Below are 15,147 nucleotides of genomic sequence, written 5' to 3'. Positions count from 1 at the left end.
CAATAATGACGACCTTGAAATAAGAGAGCAAACTTTATCTGATAATCAGATGCATGAAAGTAGCATTTGTTGTTTTAGAAACAGACAATGGATACGTTTTCTCTCAGAAACATAATTCGCTGATGGAGAGGAAAAGATAAATAGCTAGCCTACTATAGCATTTTATTTCACATAGCATTTTTAGTTCACACTGAAAGAGAAGTGAATAAACTGATTAAAAGCAGAATGAACTGATGAAAAGTAAAAAAAACAATAAATAACATTTATGAATGATGCAGTGCTAATTGACATATATTTATTACAGTACAGAAACGATAAAGTATATTTTCTACCTTATATATGTGCAGAAAATTAAAATAATTGCTAATTAAATGTAGCCTAGTATATAAAACAATCATATAATTACCATTAGGAAAAAAAATATAGATTACAAATGATTGATTATTGTCCAGCAGTGTATTTGATTTCTTACAGCTAATTAAAAGTAATAAAAGAAAAAGAGAATTCCTTGTAAAAATAAAAATAATAATAATAATAATAATTATGATAATACATAGGCTACATACATAAAATTATTGTAAATGACATTTCTATCACTCCTGAAATGATGGCTATACCCCTGATGTGACAAAATGTTAGCTTATACAAGCTCTTTTTTAAAATCTTGGCTTACATACATTTTTATGTATGCCATGTCATGCCATAGCATAATTTTTTTCTAACCTATGGTTCTCTAACCATAAAGGCTTCTGTAATTTGCCCCCTGACTAAGCATTTAAAGAATTTAGGAGAAACATTTAAATAATCCTGTGAATGCACTTCAAGAATGCCGAATCGAATCATTATAATCAAATCGAATCAAATTTAATTGTGAATCTAATTGAATTGTTCTAAATTTGAAAAAAATCGTTCTTGAATCGAATCGAAAACCTATGAATCGTGAATCGAATCGCTGCCTTCCCAAAGATTCACAGCCCTAATGGAAAAGTAATTAGTTTAAATGTGAAATTAAAACCTCCACTAGGTGACAGCAAGTCACTGTTAATAAGTGAGTCATTGCAATTTAACCAAATCATTTAAATGGTTGATTCATTCAGGAACAAAACAGCCAGCATCATGTTGCTTAGAGACACAAATTGGAATTTTTTTTTTTTTTTTTTTTTTTTTGGCGAATATAGCAAAAACAGTGAATATTGTCAACAATGTACCACTGTATTGACCTGAATATAAGATGACCCTGGTTATTAGACGACCCCCCTTTTTCTAGATTTACCTTTTGGAAAATGCCTTTTTGAAAACCAAATCTTGTGTTTTACTTAGAATTTTCAGTTCTCAAAAATCCCGGGAACCAATGTTCTGTATGTGTTTTAGGGCCTTATTCAAGTGATTTTACATTTTTAGTTTTTCACTAACCACGCATAACATTTTTTTTCTCAAAAACACAATCATGTACATGCATGTATTTCACATATTATTATAGCCCAGTTTGTGCTGATTACAGTGATATTAGACTTTACCCGTTTAGATATTTACGAGAAGCTGAAAAAAGCACAAATGTCAGGGCATGACAAAACTTCTCCAGGCCCCAAAAATACCCTTAGAGTCCAGAGGGTTAATAAGTGAGTCATTGCGATTTAACCAAATCATGTAAATGGTTGATTCATTCAGCAACAAAACAGCCAGCATCATGTTGCTTAGAGACACACATTGGAATTTTATTTGTTTGGCGAAATATAGCGAAATATAAGAACAGTGAATATTGTCAACAATGTACCATATTGACCTGAATATAAGATGACCCTTGTTATTAGATGACCCCCCTTTTTCTAGACGTACCTTTTGGAAAATGCCTTTTTGAAAAACAAATCTTGTGTTTTACTTCGAAATTTTTTTATATTTTTTTTTTCAGAAATTTTCATATTGCATATTTTTCGTAATTGTTTTTTGTTTTGTTTCGAAAGTATGGTATACTGGTAAAATGTACCAACAATCACATTCAAAAAGTTTTTACACTTATAGATATACCATAAAAACAACAGGTAGCCCATCTGAATTATAGGCCTAAAACATTTAGTCTATCCATCTCTTGGTAACCTACCTAAAACAATTTAACAGTAGAAGTGAAATCTTATTGTTGTCTTCAAATCTGGGTATTGTCTTTCGTTTTAAAATCACTTTTTTTTTCGACTAAGTTTGTTCCAATCACGATGACATGACAGTCACAACCACTGTTGGGAACGTTACTTTAAAAAAAGTAATTAGTTATAGTTACTCACTACTTGTTCCAAAAAGTAACTGAGTTACAGTAGTAATTGAATTACTCTATAATAAAAGTAACTCGTTACCAGGGAAAGTAACTATTTGCGTTACTGTAAAAAAAAAAAAAAAAAATTGCTATAACAACAATCTCTGCTGTTGCAAATCTCTGTTTTAGCCATAGACAGTAAAAGAGCTGTTGCGTGCGTGCGTGTGTGTGTTTGTGTTTGGCGCCACTGGCGTAAAAACACTGGCTCTGATTGGCAACCATGAAGCACATGACTCTGCCTTAGCCAATCATAATCGCTTATCTCATTATTAATCCACCTCCTCACGCGCTGTGTGAGCCAGGGGGGCTTTCGGATCATAGACAGTAAAAGAAATGGACACAGCGACCCCCATTGGAACTCAATTGAGACAAGTGAAGCCCATTTTTAGCATTTTTTTAGCACTTCCGTTTCTGACGCGCAGACTCAAACTAAGCTTGATGACGTCAGCAACCTGTCTGACAGATGTAAATCTTCTAGTAGCTGTGCGTGCAAACTGCCATCGTTAATCTTGCAGAGACGGCGAGCTTGAGCAGGGAGTTCTTTGGCGTGAGTGAGCAGGAGTAAGTATTCTGATTAATTACTTTGTATAGTATTTTAAAATGTAACGCCAGTACGCCATATTAAGTTAATTGCCTGCGAGCTTCTCCTCCTGTCTGTACGGTAATTTTTCTACTGTGCACCAGAGAGTCGAGTGGTTATGATGCAATCGTTAGCCTATTTTTACAAAAACTGTTTCTACGGGGCCATAATGTAACATAGAAGGTAATGGAGTCCTTTATACATTGTTGTGTATCTTTAGAAATAAATAATGGACAAATGGAGTCTTTAAATGCCTCAGATGTAAAGTTATTTGCTGTCAAAGTGACACCAAAATGAATGAGAGTCAATGGGATGCTAACGCAAGTGAAGTTCTGCTACAAGATGGCGGCACCCGGCCGACTTCAACTTCCGGGTGACTTCCTTGCTGCCTGGTTCGGATTACATAGTTTATTAAATCAATGCATAGTAACGCACATCATTTAACATCCAGTAATGTTAACGGCGTTATAACGACGGGAAAAGTAATTAGTTAGATTACCCCGTTACTGAAAAAATAACGTCGTTTTTTTTTCTTTTAAACGGCGTTATTCCAAACACTACCACAACCCATGCTGCTGTGAGCTTTTCTTTTTCTTTTGTTTTCACTAGCGATCTTTAAAACAAGCATTGAAAGTACATATTTCATGGCACACTGGTTTTACATGTATTTGGTGCCACCTATTGTTGTGGTTGTATTACTGACATGACAAATATAGACCATGAATATAAGACAACCACATTGTCTTATATTAGGGAGGGAAAGAGGGCTTCACTTTGCATCTGTCAGGCTGCATTTACACTTGGCTTAACCTAGCAGATCAGATCATCAGTCAATCAGAACACGGTGCGTTTACACTTGGCAACATCAACTGACTTTTCTATTTGGATAACTGATCAAAACTGATCAGTCTTTCCCATACAATATTTAAATAAGTATACTGAGAATGGCCTGGTGCAAAATCATCCTGAAGTGGTCGGTTTTCTTTTGAAAAGCATTTTCAGTTGCTGGAATTTTACAAATCAAAGATAAGTGTTGGAGTCTCATTTGCGCTTCACACGGGTGCTCTCTGTGTTTTTTTTTTTTTCTGGCAGTTTAGTAGAGAGGGGTTTTGTGTGAGGTCGACCTGCGAATGCAGACACGATAACTGAATTGCATTTACATTACACTGAGATCTGAGCACAATGCGTATCTGGACAACATCTGGATACAGGTCGCATGTTAATGCCAAGTGTAAATGCAGCCTCTGATGTGCCTGTCAATGTGTGCTATTCTGCTGTGCTGCAAAAAAAGCGGAGAAAGTCATCGGAACTCGTTAGACTTAATAAACCCGACCTCATATTTAGGTTTTTTATTTGTTTTACTGGGAAAGCTGTGCGCAAACCGAAACATACACACACATATATACATATTCATTTAAAAGGGCACTTTCTATTGAGGAAGAAAAAAGGCAGGTGCTCAAGCCCCCTTTGATGTCTATGTGTGCACGTGCCTGCCCACATCTGGAAAGCCTTGTGTTCAAAGGGCAGATGTGAGGTTCTTGTGTTTTAAACTGCGTAGGTTGAGCGCATGCCGCGCTCGCGTGTAAGGGCTGGTATTGCACCGCAGTAAAGATAGTCTGTGGTTTGATATTCAGATTTCTTTTGGCTATAAATACGCAGTGCCCTGTCATAGACATGCCAATAATACTGAATATCATTCTCCATGATTTGTGAAATCCGGTCACGCTGTCAGAAGCAGCACGGACTTATACTCATTGTGCTTTCACACAGGATGTGTTTGCAGTCCGCTACTTGGTACGTGAATGATCGCTGCACTGCTGTAGATGCAACACTCCTGGAATGCACGCAACCGCGTAAACGCTAGAATCCGTTAACATGGGTTCTTAAAAAAAATATGCAACGCATACACACTGCAGACGGATTATGTGTGAAACAGGCGAAAGGTCGTTTGCACCTTGTGCAATGTGGAATTCGTTTACATCTTTCTCAAGCAGTTTGTGATGTTAGTGACCCAGGGAAGGGTCAGCTGACTCGTACTTAACTGTGAAAGTTTTCACAGATCATAATAGTGACGTTAGTGACCCGGGGAAGGGTCAGCTGACCCGTACTGAATTGTGAAAGTTTTTACAGATCAGAATAGTGATGTTAGTGACCCTGGGAAGGGACAGCTGACCCTTACTTAACTGTGAAAGATTTCACAGATCAGAATAGCGATGTAAGTGACCCAGGGAAGGGTCAGCTGACATGTACTGAACTGTGAAAGTTTTTTCAGATCAGAATAGTGATGTTACTAACCTAGCAAATGGTCAGCTGATTCGTACTTAACTGAAAGTTTTCACAGATCAGAAAAGTGATGTTAGTGACCCAGGGAAGGGTCAGCTGACCCATACATAATTTTGAAAGTTTTCACAGATCAGAATAGTGATGTTAGTGACCCAGGGAAGGGTCAGCTGACCCATACTTAACCGTGGAATTTTTCACAGATCAGAATAGCAATGTAAGTGACCCTGGGAAGGGTCGGCTGACCCCTACTGAACTGTGAAAGTTTTCACAGATGAGAATATTGACATTACTGACTCAGGGAAATCGTTATCGGACCATAACCACACTGTTAATGTTTTTTTACGAATCGAAATAGTGATGTAAATGAATCGGGGGCAGAGCAAAGAGAAACACGGCTACGCGATAAAATGCTATTGTCAAAGTTTTAAAAAATTTAGCACAACCTAAAACAATGTTCTTTTATTCCACTGTATTTCACTGTAGCTTCTCTAAAGGGAGGGGTGAGTGGGGACTGTGGTTGTAGTTTGAAACCTTACTGCTAGATGCTGCTAAAATTTACACACTGCAACGTTAACATAGTGGTTATGTTTATGCAACTCCGTTACTATGGAAACAAAGATGCCAAAATGCTATCACGTGCAAATTAGCTTCTCTAATACTTCTTATGAAATTGATTTAATTATAATTGCTATTAGTATTATAAACAGTGCAAAATACTTATTTGTTTATTTAAATTTGTGTTGGCCTTTGTAAATTATGGGTAAAAATGCGTCCCGTATTGATTTGATATGGTACGCATTATTTTAACTTTAAATACGGGACGATTCAATATTTTAAGGGACGGGTGGCAACGCTACTTTCTATCTGTATGGTTAGGGTTAGAATTAGGATTTGACCTTGGCTTAAGGTTACTTACATGTAATTATGCATCATTTATTGTTATTATATTAATTAGGGATGCACCGAATCCATGATTCGGCCGAATACTGGGCTTTTAGACGGGGTTCGGTTTCGGCCGAACCTTAGTTTTTTTTTTTTACAGAACCGAACCCTAGGCTTGTGCTACGCTGGTCGATGGCACGCGGCCGTTGATTGCGTGAAGGTGTTTATATAAGGAGGAACACGGCCCGACAGTTTGCTCTAAACTAAACTGTTCAGGAATCATGAGCGGCTGGGATGATTTATACCGTAGCAGTAAAGAGCCAGCCAGTCACATCGGGTGCTGACGTGGAGATAAGCGTTTTTTTTTTGTTTTTTTTTTGGTGAGCCTTTGATTCCTCTTAGAGAGGATCCTCTTCAGTGGTGGAAGACAAACCGGCAACGATTTCCACTGCTGGCAAAAATGGCAAAAATCTACCTCGTGCCCAGTAAAAGACTTTTCAGTACTGCTGGGGACATTCGTTCCGACCATCGCAACCGGCTGTCACCTGTTAATGCAGAGGATCTTATTTTTTTATATTTTTTTTTATTTGAAAGATTAGAGGTTTTACGTTAATTGAATTATGATGCAGGAGATGTGTGATCTTCCATAATATTTTTTGTAATATTTGGACACTGTTCTAATCGTAGCCTATCCTACTGTTATAAATGAAAACTAAACGGCCTACTATCCATGTTTATTGAGTTAATGTTCAATTACATTAATTTCAGTTAAGTCACCAAACATATTCTGATTTTTAAAAAGAAAAGAAAAACACTTTTCTTTGCAAGTTTGCATTGATGCACTTTTATTGAAAGGTTTTGGTTGTTTACTTGGGTAAGCCTAAGCTTGGTAATTGTCAAAAAAGTTTTTCTCACTTGTCATCCTGGCATAATGTTGCCTATTCTTTTTTTTTTTCTTTTTTTTTTTACAGTTAAAATAAAATGAAATGAAAAATACATTGCTGTGGACGTTGTTTACTTCATTAAAGGGGGGTGAAATGCTATTTCATGCATACTGAGTTTTTTACACTGTTAAAGAGTTGGATTCCCATGCTAAACATGGACAAAGTTTCAAAAATTAAGTTGTACGTTTGAAGGAGTATTTCTGTTCCAAAAATACTCCTTCTGGTTTGTCACAAGTTTCGGAAAGTTTTTTTCGAGTATGGCTCTGTGTGACGTTAGATGGAGCGGAATTTCCTTATATGGGTCCTGAGGGCACGTTTGCCGGAAGATCGCGCGCTCCCGTATAGCAGGGCAGAGAGAGGCTGTGCACAGACAATCACTGATCAGAGCGAGAGCGTCGCAAAATGTCACAAAAGGAGTGTGTTTTTGGTTGCCAGGGCAAGACAACCCTGCACAGATTACCAAAGAAAAAACAGCATTAAGGGACCAGTGGATGGAGTTTATTTTTACAGAGCATCAACGGAGTTGTGCAAGTGTTTGTGTTTGTTCCCTGCATTTCTAAAATGCTTGTTTTACAAACAAAGCCCAGTTTGACGACGGATTTGTGTATCGTTTATTTCTTAAGGATGATGCAATCCCAACGAAAAAGGGTCACGATTGTGTGCTGGAACCACAGGCGGTGAGTAAAACTGCTTAAAATATCTCTGCCTCCTTGTTAGTTCGTCCGCCTCCCATCGGAGACCCGGGTTCGAGCCCCGCTCGGAGCGAGTCCTTGCTGCTGCTGCTCTCGTTCAGTTTCAGCCTTCACAGCTGTCACAGCTTCCAAACGCTCTCAACGCAACTGGCGCTCGTGATTCTTTAGCTCCGCCCACATGTCACACCTCCAGGCGCTCGTGTTTTTCCGGGAAAAATCGGTACAGACTATCTTTCTCTTATGAATATAATAAAACTAAATACTTTTTGGAGTTATGAAGGATGCAGTACTACTCTATAGGTATTCAAGATTAACATGATATTGAGTGAAAACGAGCATTTCACCCCCCCCCCCCCCCCCCCCTTTAATGTGTTTTACTGTGTTAATGGAATAAGGATGCGAGTAGGATTCGGTATTCGGTTTCGGATTCGGACGAATCTTAAACAATGGATTCAGTATTCGGCCGAACCCCAAAAATCTGGATTCGGTGCATCCCTAATATTAATAAATGTAACATGTAAAATGGACAACTTAAAAAAAACTAACATTTCTTTTTAATCTTTTCTTTAAACATATGAGAGGTCTTTGTACAATTGAAACATCCTGCCAGTTTAATAGTTTAAAAATATATATTTTTTTAAACAATGTAGTTAACCAAGAAGTAACTGCTGCCTGACAACTTTATTAAGCCCTACTTAACTTTCTCACCAAAGGATTCTCTGCAGTGAATGGGTCCAAACAGCTGATAAAAACATAACAATAATCTACAAGTAATCCACAAGTCTGTCAGTTAATTTCTTGTTAAGTGGAAAGATAAGTGTCTGTAAGACAGAAATTCTAATGGCACCCATTCGTGGGAAAGTCGTGGCCTAATGGTTAGAGCATCGGACTCCCAATCGAAGGGTTGTGAGTTCTAGTCTCGGGCCGGACGGAATTGTGGGTGGGGGTAGTGCATTAACAGCTCTAACTGCTCCCCGGGCGCCGCAGCATAAATGGCTGCCCACTGCTCCAGGTGTGTTCTTACTGTGTGTGTGTGTGTGTGTGTGTGTGTGTGTGTGTGTGTGTGTGTGTGTGTGTGTGTGTGTGTGTGTGTGTGTGTGTGTGTGTGTTCACTGCTCTGTGTGTGTGCATTTCGGATGGGTTAAATGCAGAGCACAAATTCTGAGTATGGGTCACCATACTTGGCTGAATGCCACTTCACTTCACTTCACTTCTTCACTGCAGAAGATCCATTAGTTAGAAAATGATGTAATGCTATGTAATGCTTCTCCAAATCTTTTCCAATGACAAAAAAAAAAAAAAAAAAACCTAATCTAAAACTTTTCTTTTAGTGTTGTATTTTGTCTGTTAAAAACTGTCATCAAGTCTCTGTCTGCCTCTTGGATAAAGAGCCGGTATTCCTAACATGTCAAAAAGTTGTAATGTAGGCTGCCTCCATTTCTCATTCTCTGATTCTCTGTCAAGTTTACCACTTGCTTACCACCATGCCTGGCCAGGTGAATCTATATGTTTGCTTATTGATGCATTTTTCATCACTTATCCTTGTTGTAGGCATTGTCTGCTCAGGAAGACTTGGAAAAAACTAAAGAGGAGCTGAAGTCTGTGATGTCAGCTACAGCAGGTGGTGCATCAGAGAACGAACATGACGAGCATGACGAGAGCAGTGCAGAAGCCAGTGCTGAGCTCTCTAATGATGGAGTTGCTCACCAGCGAAGTGAGGAAGAACGGCTCACAGAGACCCAGAAAAACGAACGTGTCAAAAAACAGCTACAGGTTAGACCATCCATTTATATATATATATATATATATATAGAGAGAGAGAGAGAGAGAGAGAGAGAGAACATAACCATAACCATTCTGTGGTGTAAAAAGGTTGGAAAACCCTGTGCTAACAGACATGTTTTACATGAGGTATGCTGTTGTGAATAAATATCAGTAAAAATAATATATACCTGTATAGCTTACACATTGTCTTCATTACAGGCCTTGAGCTCAGAACTGGCCCAGGCCCGTGACGATTCCAAGAAGACCCAAAATGATGTTTTGCATGCAGAGAATGTGAAGGCCGGCAGGGATAAATACAAGACCCTACGCCAGATCCGCCAGGGCAACACCAAGCAGCGTATTGATGAATTTGAATCCATGTGATGGCTGTTCATCCTCTTTGATAGCCCCACTTTCCACCCTGTAGCCCTGATGCCTTCATGGCTGACTTACAAGCACAGCTTTTACCTGCCCATACTTCTCCTCTAGACCAATGATCCTTGACCTTTGACCCCCTTCAGAGAGCTTGAGGGACATGGCTGCCCTTCCCTCAAGCTTTGCCAAAGCTCTCTCCACCTGTGAACAGCCCATCAGGCTGTTTCCACATATTAAGCTCCTTATAGCTCTACTCCAGAATCGCCCTGTTAGGAGCAAGTGGTACATCGCACTGAACTCTTGAATGATGATTTTGATTTACTAAATGCTTGGAAATGTGTATTTTAGAAGAGCCTAAGATGAGTTTAAGCAAAATTTGTTTTTATGAAATGGCCATTTGTTTGTTTGGAATTTTTTTTGTGTGTGTGCAACTTAACCCTTGTGCGTTGTTGGGGACGTTTTTGTCCACTAGGGGGTAAAGTTGAGTCTTATTTTGGCCACAACTTTCTCTGTGTTTGAGCTAATGGAATGATTTTTGTTTGACAAATCTTATTTTGACCCATTTTGAAATTTTTCAAAAACTCAACGGTACACTGTGGGCAAATTCACTACCCTTTCGGGATGTTCGTGGATGAAAACATCCACTAAATTAAACTGCTGTAAAAATGTATCAGATAAATATTTTTTTCATTTTTTTTTTTTTGCATAAATCTATTAATCAACCTCAGTCCTTATCAAAACTACCAATTTTTTTTTTCAATTCCAAGATTTTAACTTTTTAATTGCCTAGTTCATAAATTATGTCACTGATTTGGGGGAAAAAAACATACATAAAACATAACATTACATATTTTCAATTAAAAAAAGTGATTGTGGACTGGATATTTTTTTTACCTTTTATCACAGTCTTGGGCATGTCAAAGATTAGTAACAAGATTGGCTTTGATGCATTGTTAGTTTTTGTTCAGCATTAGATTTAAATTTTTTCTCCCTAATTTGTTGTTGGTGGCTGTTTTTGCCCCATTGACTTCCATTATAATGACATTTTTTGATTGCAAAGCCATGACACCATATAATCATGCATTCTTGATTGTTTGTGGTTTTCCCTTTTGGGAAGAGGTAAAAAAAATATATATTTTTACAGTTGATCACTAGTTGGGACTATTAACCTTTTATTAATAGGCCTGTGCAAAAAAAAAGGCTTGGTTTTTGGCTTGTATATGGAGTTATGTATATGGATTGTATATGTTATGTATATGGACTGTATATTGGCTTGTATATGGAGTCTCTTTCTCTCTCTCTCTCTCTCTCTATCACACACACACACAAAAACACTATAATTTGCTGTTACACTCCATATAACTCCATATACAAGCTAGAAACTAAGCCTTTTTTTCACAGGCCTATCTAAAGGGTTAATGGTCCCACCTAGTGATCAACTGTAAAATTAACAAATTTTACCTCTTCCCAAAAGGGAAAACCACAAACAATCAAGAATGCATGATTACATGGTGTCATGGCTTTGCTATCAAAAAATGTCATTATAATGGAAGTCAATGGGGCAAATTGCAGCCACCAACAACAAATTAAGGAGAAAAAATTAAATCTAATGCTGGACAAAAACTAAAAATGCATCTAAGCCAATGTTGCTACTAATCTTTGACATTCCCAAGACTGTTATAAAAAGTAAAAAACAATCCAGCCACAATTACTTTTATATTGAAAATAAGTCATTTTGTGTGTTTTTCCCCCCAAATCAGTGACATCATTTATGAACTTGGCAATTAAAGAGTTAAAATCTTGGATTTTTTTTTTACAACATTTGGTAGTTTTGATCAGGACTGAGGTTGATTAACAGATTTATGAAAAAAAAAAAAATGAAAAGCAGTTTAATTGAGTGGATGTTTTCATCTCGAACAGCCCGAAAGGGTAGTGAATTTGAACAATCCACAAGGGTTAAAGAGTCACAGTGGCACATTCACATACCCTAAAGAGCACAAATAGCACCTCTCCACACCAAAACCCTGACATCAAATTCAGAGCCACCAAAGTCAAGTGAAGAATGTAGAAGAACCATAACCAAAACTATAGGTAACCAAAGGGCGTCTTTCATTCTTGCTAGTAACTTGCAAACCCTGCATACATCTGTAATTACTATGGATTTAGACTGGACTCGTTACTAGTTTTATTTCTTCAGTGCAAGACTTTGTTTGATTCAGGTTCAAAAGATGTAGCTCTGAACTGACAGAATGTGAGGCCCTGTAATGGAGCGCTTGTGTTGGGTCTGTTGATCTTGACAGTAGAATTCTCCCAAACACCCAGTGTTTCTTGTCCAGTCTCCATATCGATGGTTTTCCCTGCCTGCCGGCTCACAAAGGCCATGGCTGACAGATGGAGAGACAAACAAACTGCTTGTTTTTAATTTAATTAGTTTTTATTTAATTGCAGTATTTTGGGGAAACTACTTAAGGAAATTAATTTGCTGAATCGATGGTAAGTTATGTGCATGTGTGCGCTTTGTCTCTCTCTGTTCATCTCTGTTTTTTTTCCCCTTCATTTTTGTGTGGAAATATTAGTAATACCTGTCATGCACATGTGGTTGTTTTGAAGTACCTGTGGCCTTTCTGGCTGGGGAGCATATGAAAACATCAGTCCTGTTCTCAGGGCGAATTGCTACCTCATTACTGTCAAACATGGTGACTGGTTAGTCAAACACTTGGTGTACGGCAGATAGAGGCAAATGTTGTAATTTTCTTCTTTTTAAGTTTGTGTCACCCAGATCATAATATTGCCGTCTGTGCTTCTTGTTTTTGAGCATTTCTTGAGAGGTTTACTGTAGGTAGATGTACTCTTTCGATGATGCTTTGGCTAGTTAGGGTCATAATTGTTTTATTTAGCAGCACTAAGATAGGTAAGTGGCTTATAATTTATCCTCAAGAAAAACTGCAATTTAATACCAAAACTATCTTGTCAGTATTTTATTCTTATTCAGCATGAGTTATGACAACAGTTATGAAAAATTGTGTGGTATCTTGTCTACTACAGTCTGTTGATTGTTCCATAATGAAGCCTTTTAAGAATGTCCTGCGTTTTTCCCCGTTCTTGTTCTTGATGAGCCTCTCAAGATTTTACCTACCCAGAACCTCTTCAAAATTGTTAACAGGTCTTAGACCTATGGACTTCTCCAGACCTTTTCATCATGCAATATTTTCACTGCTCAGCTGGTTTGTGTGGAATCCTCAGTATTCATGGCCTGTATGTTTTATTTCAGAGTTTGCATGGTAAAATATCTTCAGCATTTACAGATATGTAGGCCAATAAAAGTTTTTTTTTTTTTTTTTTTTTTTAATACCGGAAGTTTTATTTTGCACTAATGTGCAAAGATGTCACTGTTTATTTAGTGTTTTGTATGCTAACAAGACACCTGGGGAAATGTCTGAACACTACATTTATAACAGAATGTTCAGGAAAGTTCAAAAGCACTTGTTTTTTCCTGCTTTTTTTTTTTTTTTTTTTTTTGTCCATGAGCGGATGTATTTGCCATAGCAAGATAAATGTTGTGCTTCCATTTTCCATTTTTTTCTTCTAAAGATTTCTGCAACAAAACCACCAGCATTTGCATCTACTAAAGGGAGAGAAAAACACTCCGGGTCACAATGTGTATTGTTTGCTTTTCAGTTTTAATGTTTGTTTTTGTTGTACGTCTAGACCCCCCCCCCTTTGTTCATATAGCTTTCTGTTACATAGAAATAACAATGTTGCCTGTGACAAATATTTGGTTGAAAATAAAGATTTAATATCTATTTTCTGCTTATTTTCATGACATTTTCTTTTCTTTCCCTTAGTACAGTGCTTAAATTTGAATGTAGTGTTTTCGAGGTTTGAAAAGTGCTTACATTTTGGATAAAGTGCTTGAAATTGCAGTTGCATTGCTTGTGTAGTAATTTGTTTTAGTACTGAATAACCTTATTTCACTTTTTAGACAAAATGCCTTTGGCATTAAAAAAGCCATTTTCATGGGAGAGTCTGTACTTTCAAGTCATGTAAAAGGTAAGCGATTAAAGTGAAATAATAAAATAAACATTTCAAAGTCAAAATCCTGCTTGGGTGTTTTTATATTAATGCATCTCTGAAGTGAGCCGACAGAGAAGTTTCAGTGGCATCTTCGTTTCATCTCACCAACGTATAATGACTGATTGTGTTTGGCTAACAGGCCCTCATTTGAGTTTCCCAATTCAGATCTCATATAGAGGTTGCCTGTGTGGGTACTACCCTGGGCCAGTGTAGGCAGTCTACTGTATATGGGACATAGTATTTGCTCATGTCTAACCCAACAAGCAACCATATTTGTTAAAATAAGCTCAAAAAACACAACCCAGGATTTTTTCACACAACTTAACAGAAGTCACATATAATATGCCGGACTTGGCAACTCTGGTTACTGGGGAAAAAGCTACATTCATGCAGTTCCAAATAATTGTTTTAATTTAAAGCAAACAAAACTCTTACTGTTAATATTTTTTTTTTTTTAGTTTGACGGCACATTATAGTTTTGCTTTGAACAAAAACAGCAGATGAGCTAATTGGAAATGCAAATTCATCCTCTGTCATCAAAGCCACTTAGAAAAAACAAATCTTTATACTTCGGATTCACCCTTTTCTTTATTTCTTAAAAATATTTTAAAGACTGAAATGTGAGGTTTGTCACTTTATAAAACTCTATTTGTGAAAACCTGTATTTGAACTGTAAATCATGTTTTTTGCAGTCAAACATAGGTTTAATATGTTACCATAGGCATTGCCCTATCCTTCTCATACAGTATTTATTTTATTTGTGCAGATCTTAAAAATCCTTTCATTTTATATTAAAAAAAATATATATTATAAAATATTATGCAATCCTATATCCAATCCAGGTGGTTTTAATAGTACAATAACATCTGATTTAAAGTGAGAAAAACTAAAAACTGTTGTAAACATGATATTCACAAGTTTTAAGTGCTGGAAAAGCTTGAAAATGCACCCTGAAAGTCCTTGAATTTGGAAAAGGTACAATGTTCATTAGTTCAATATTTCTATGACCCAAATATTCAATTTTAGTTTTGATGCATGTTTTACATAATGCATCTGAGGTTTTAAACTATAGTACCCAATGAAAGATTTACACGTTTGTATCAAATGTTTCTTGCTCTCTAACGTTATTCATGGGCTTAATGTTAGAGAGTTTGACTCCTAACACTAAGGTTGTGGGTTCAAGTCTTGGGCCGGCAATACCACGACTGAGGTGACCTTGAGCAAGGCACCAAACTCCCAACTGCTCCC

General features: G+C 37.2%; 1 protein-coding gene across 5 annotated transcripts in view; it reads left to right on the top strand.

Moving 5' to 3' along the window:
• Nucleotides 1–13,922, top strand: part of LOC127949647 (radixin) — a 233,372-nt gene extending 219,450 nt beyond the window's left edge. For 3 of the 5 annotated variants that reach the window (XM_052547087.1, XM_052547089.1, XM_052547088.1), the window contains 2 exons: nucleotides 9,238–9,459; nucleotides 9,670–13,922. In XM_052547087.1, the coding sequence (XP_052403047.1) occupies nucleotides 9,238–9,459; nucleotides 9,670–9,834 (387 nt within the window). In that variant the 3' untranslated portion in view covers nucleotides 9,835–13,922. Of the gene's footprint in view, nucleotides 1–7,617; nucleotides 8,027–9,237; nucleotides 9,460–9,669 lie in introns of those variants that run through there. The other 2 variants (XR_008152403.1, XM_052547090.1) reach the window with 2 other exon arrangements.
• Nucleotides 13,923–15,147: the final 1,225 nt, after the last annotated feature.

This window comes from Carassius gibelio, chromosome B1, assembly GCF_023724105.1.
Source record: "Carassius gibelio isolate Cgi1373 ecotype wild population from Czech Republic chromosome B1, carGib1.2-hapl.c, whole genome shotgun sequence".
Classification (NCBI taxonomy): Eukaryota; Metazoa; Chordata; class Actinopteri; order Cypriniformes; family Cyprinidae; genus Carassius; species Carassius gibelio.
The sequence above is the reverse complement of the archived record's forward strand: the minus strand, read 5'-3'. Positions and strand labels throughout refer to the sequence as shown.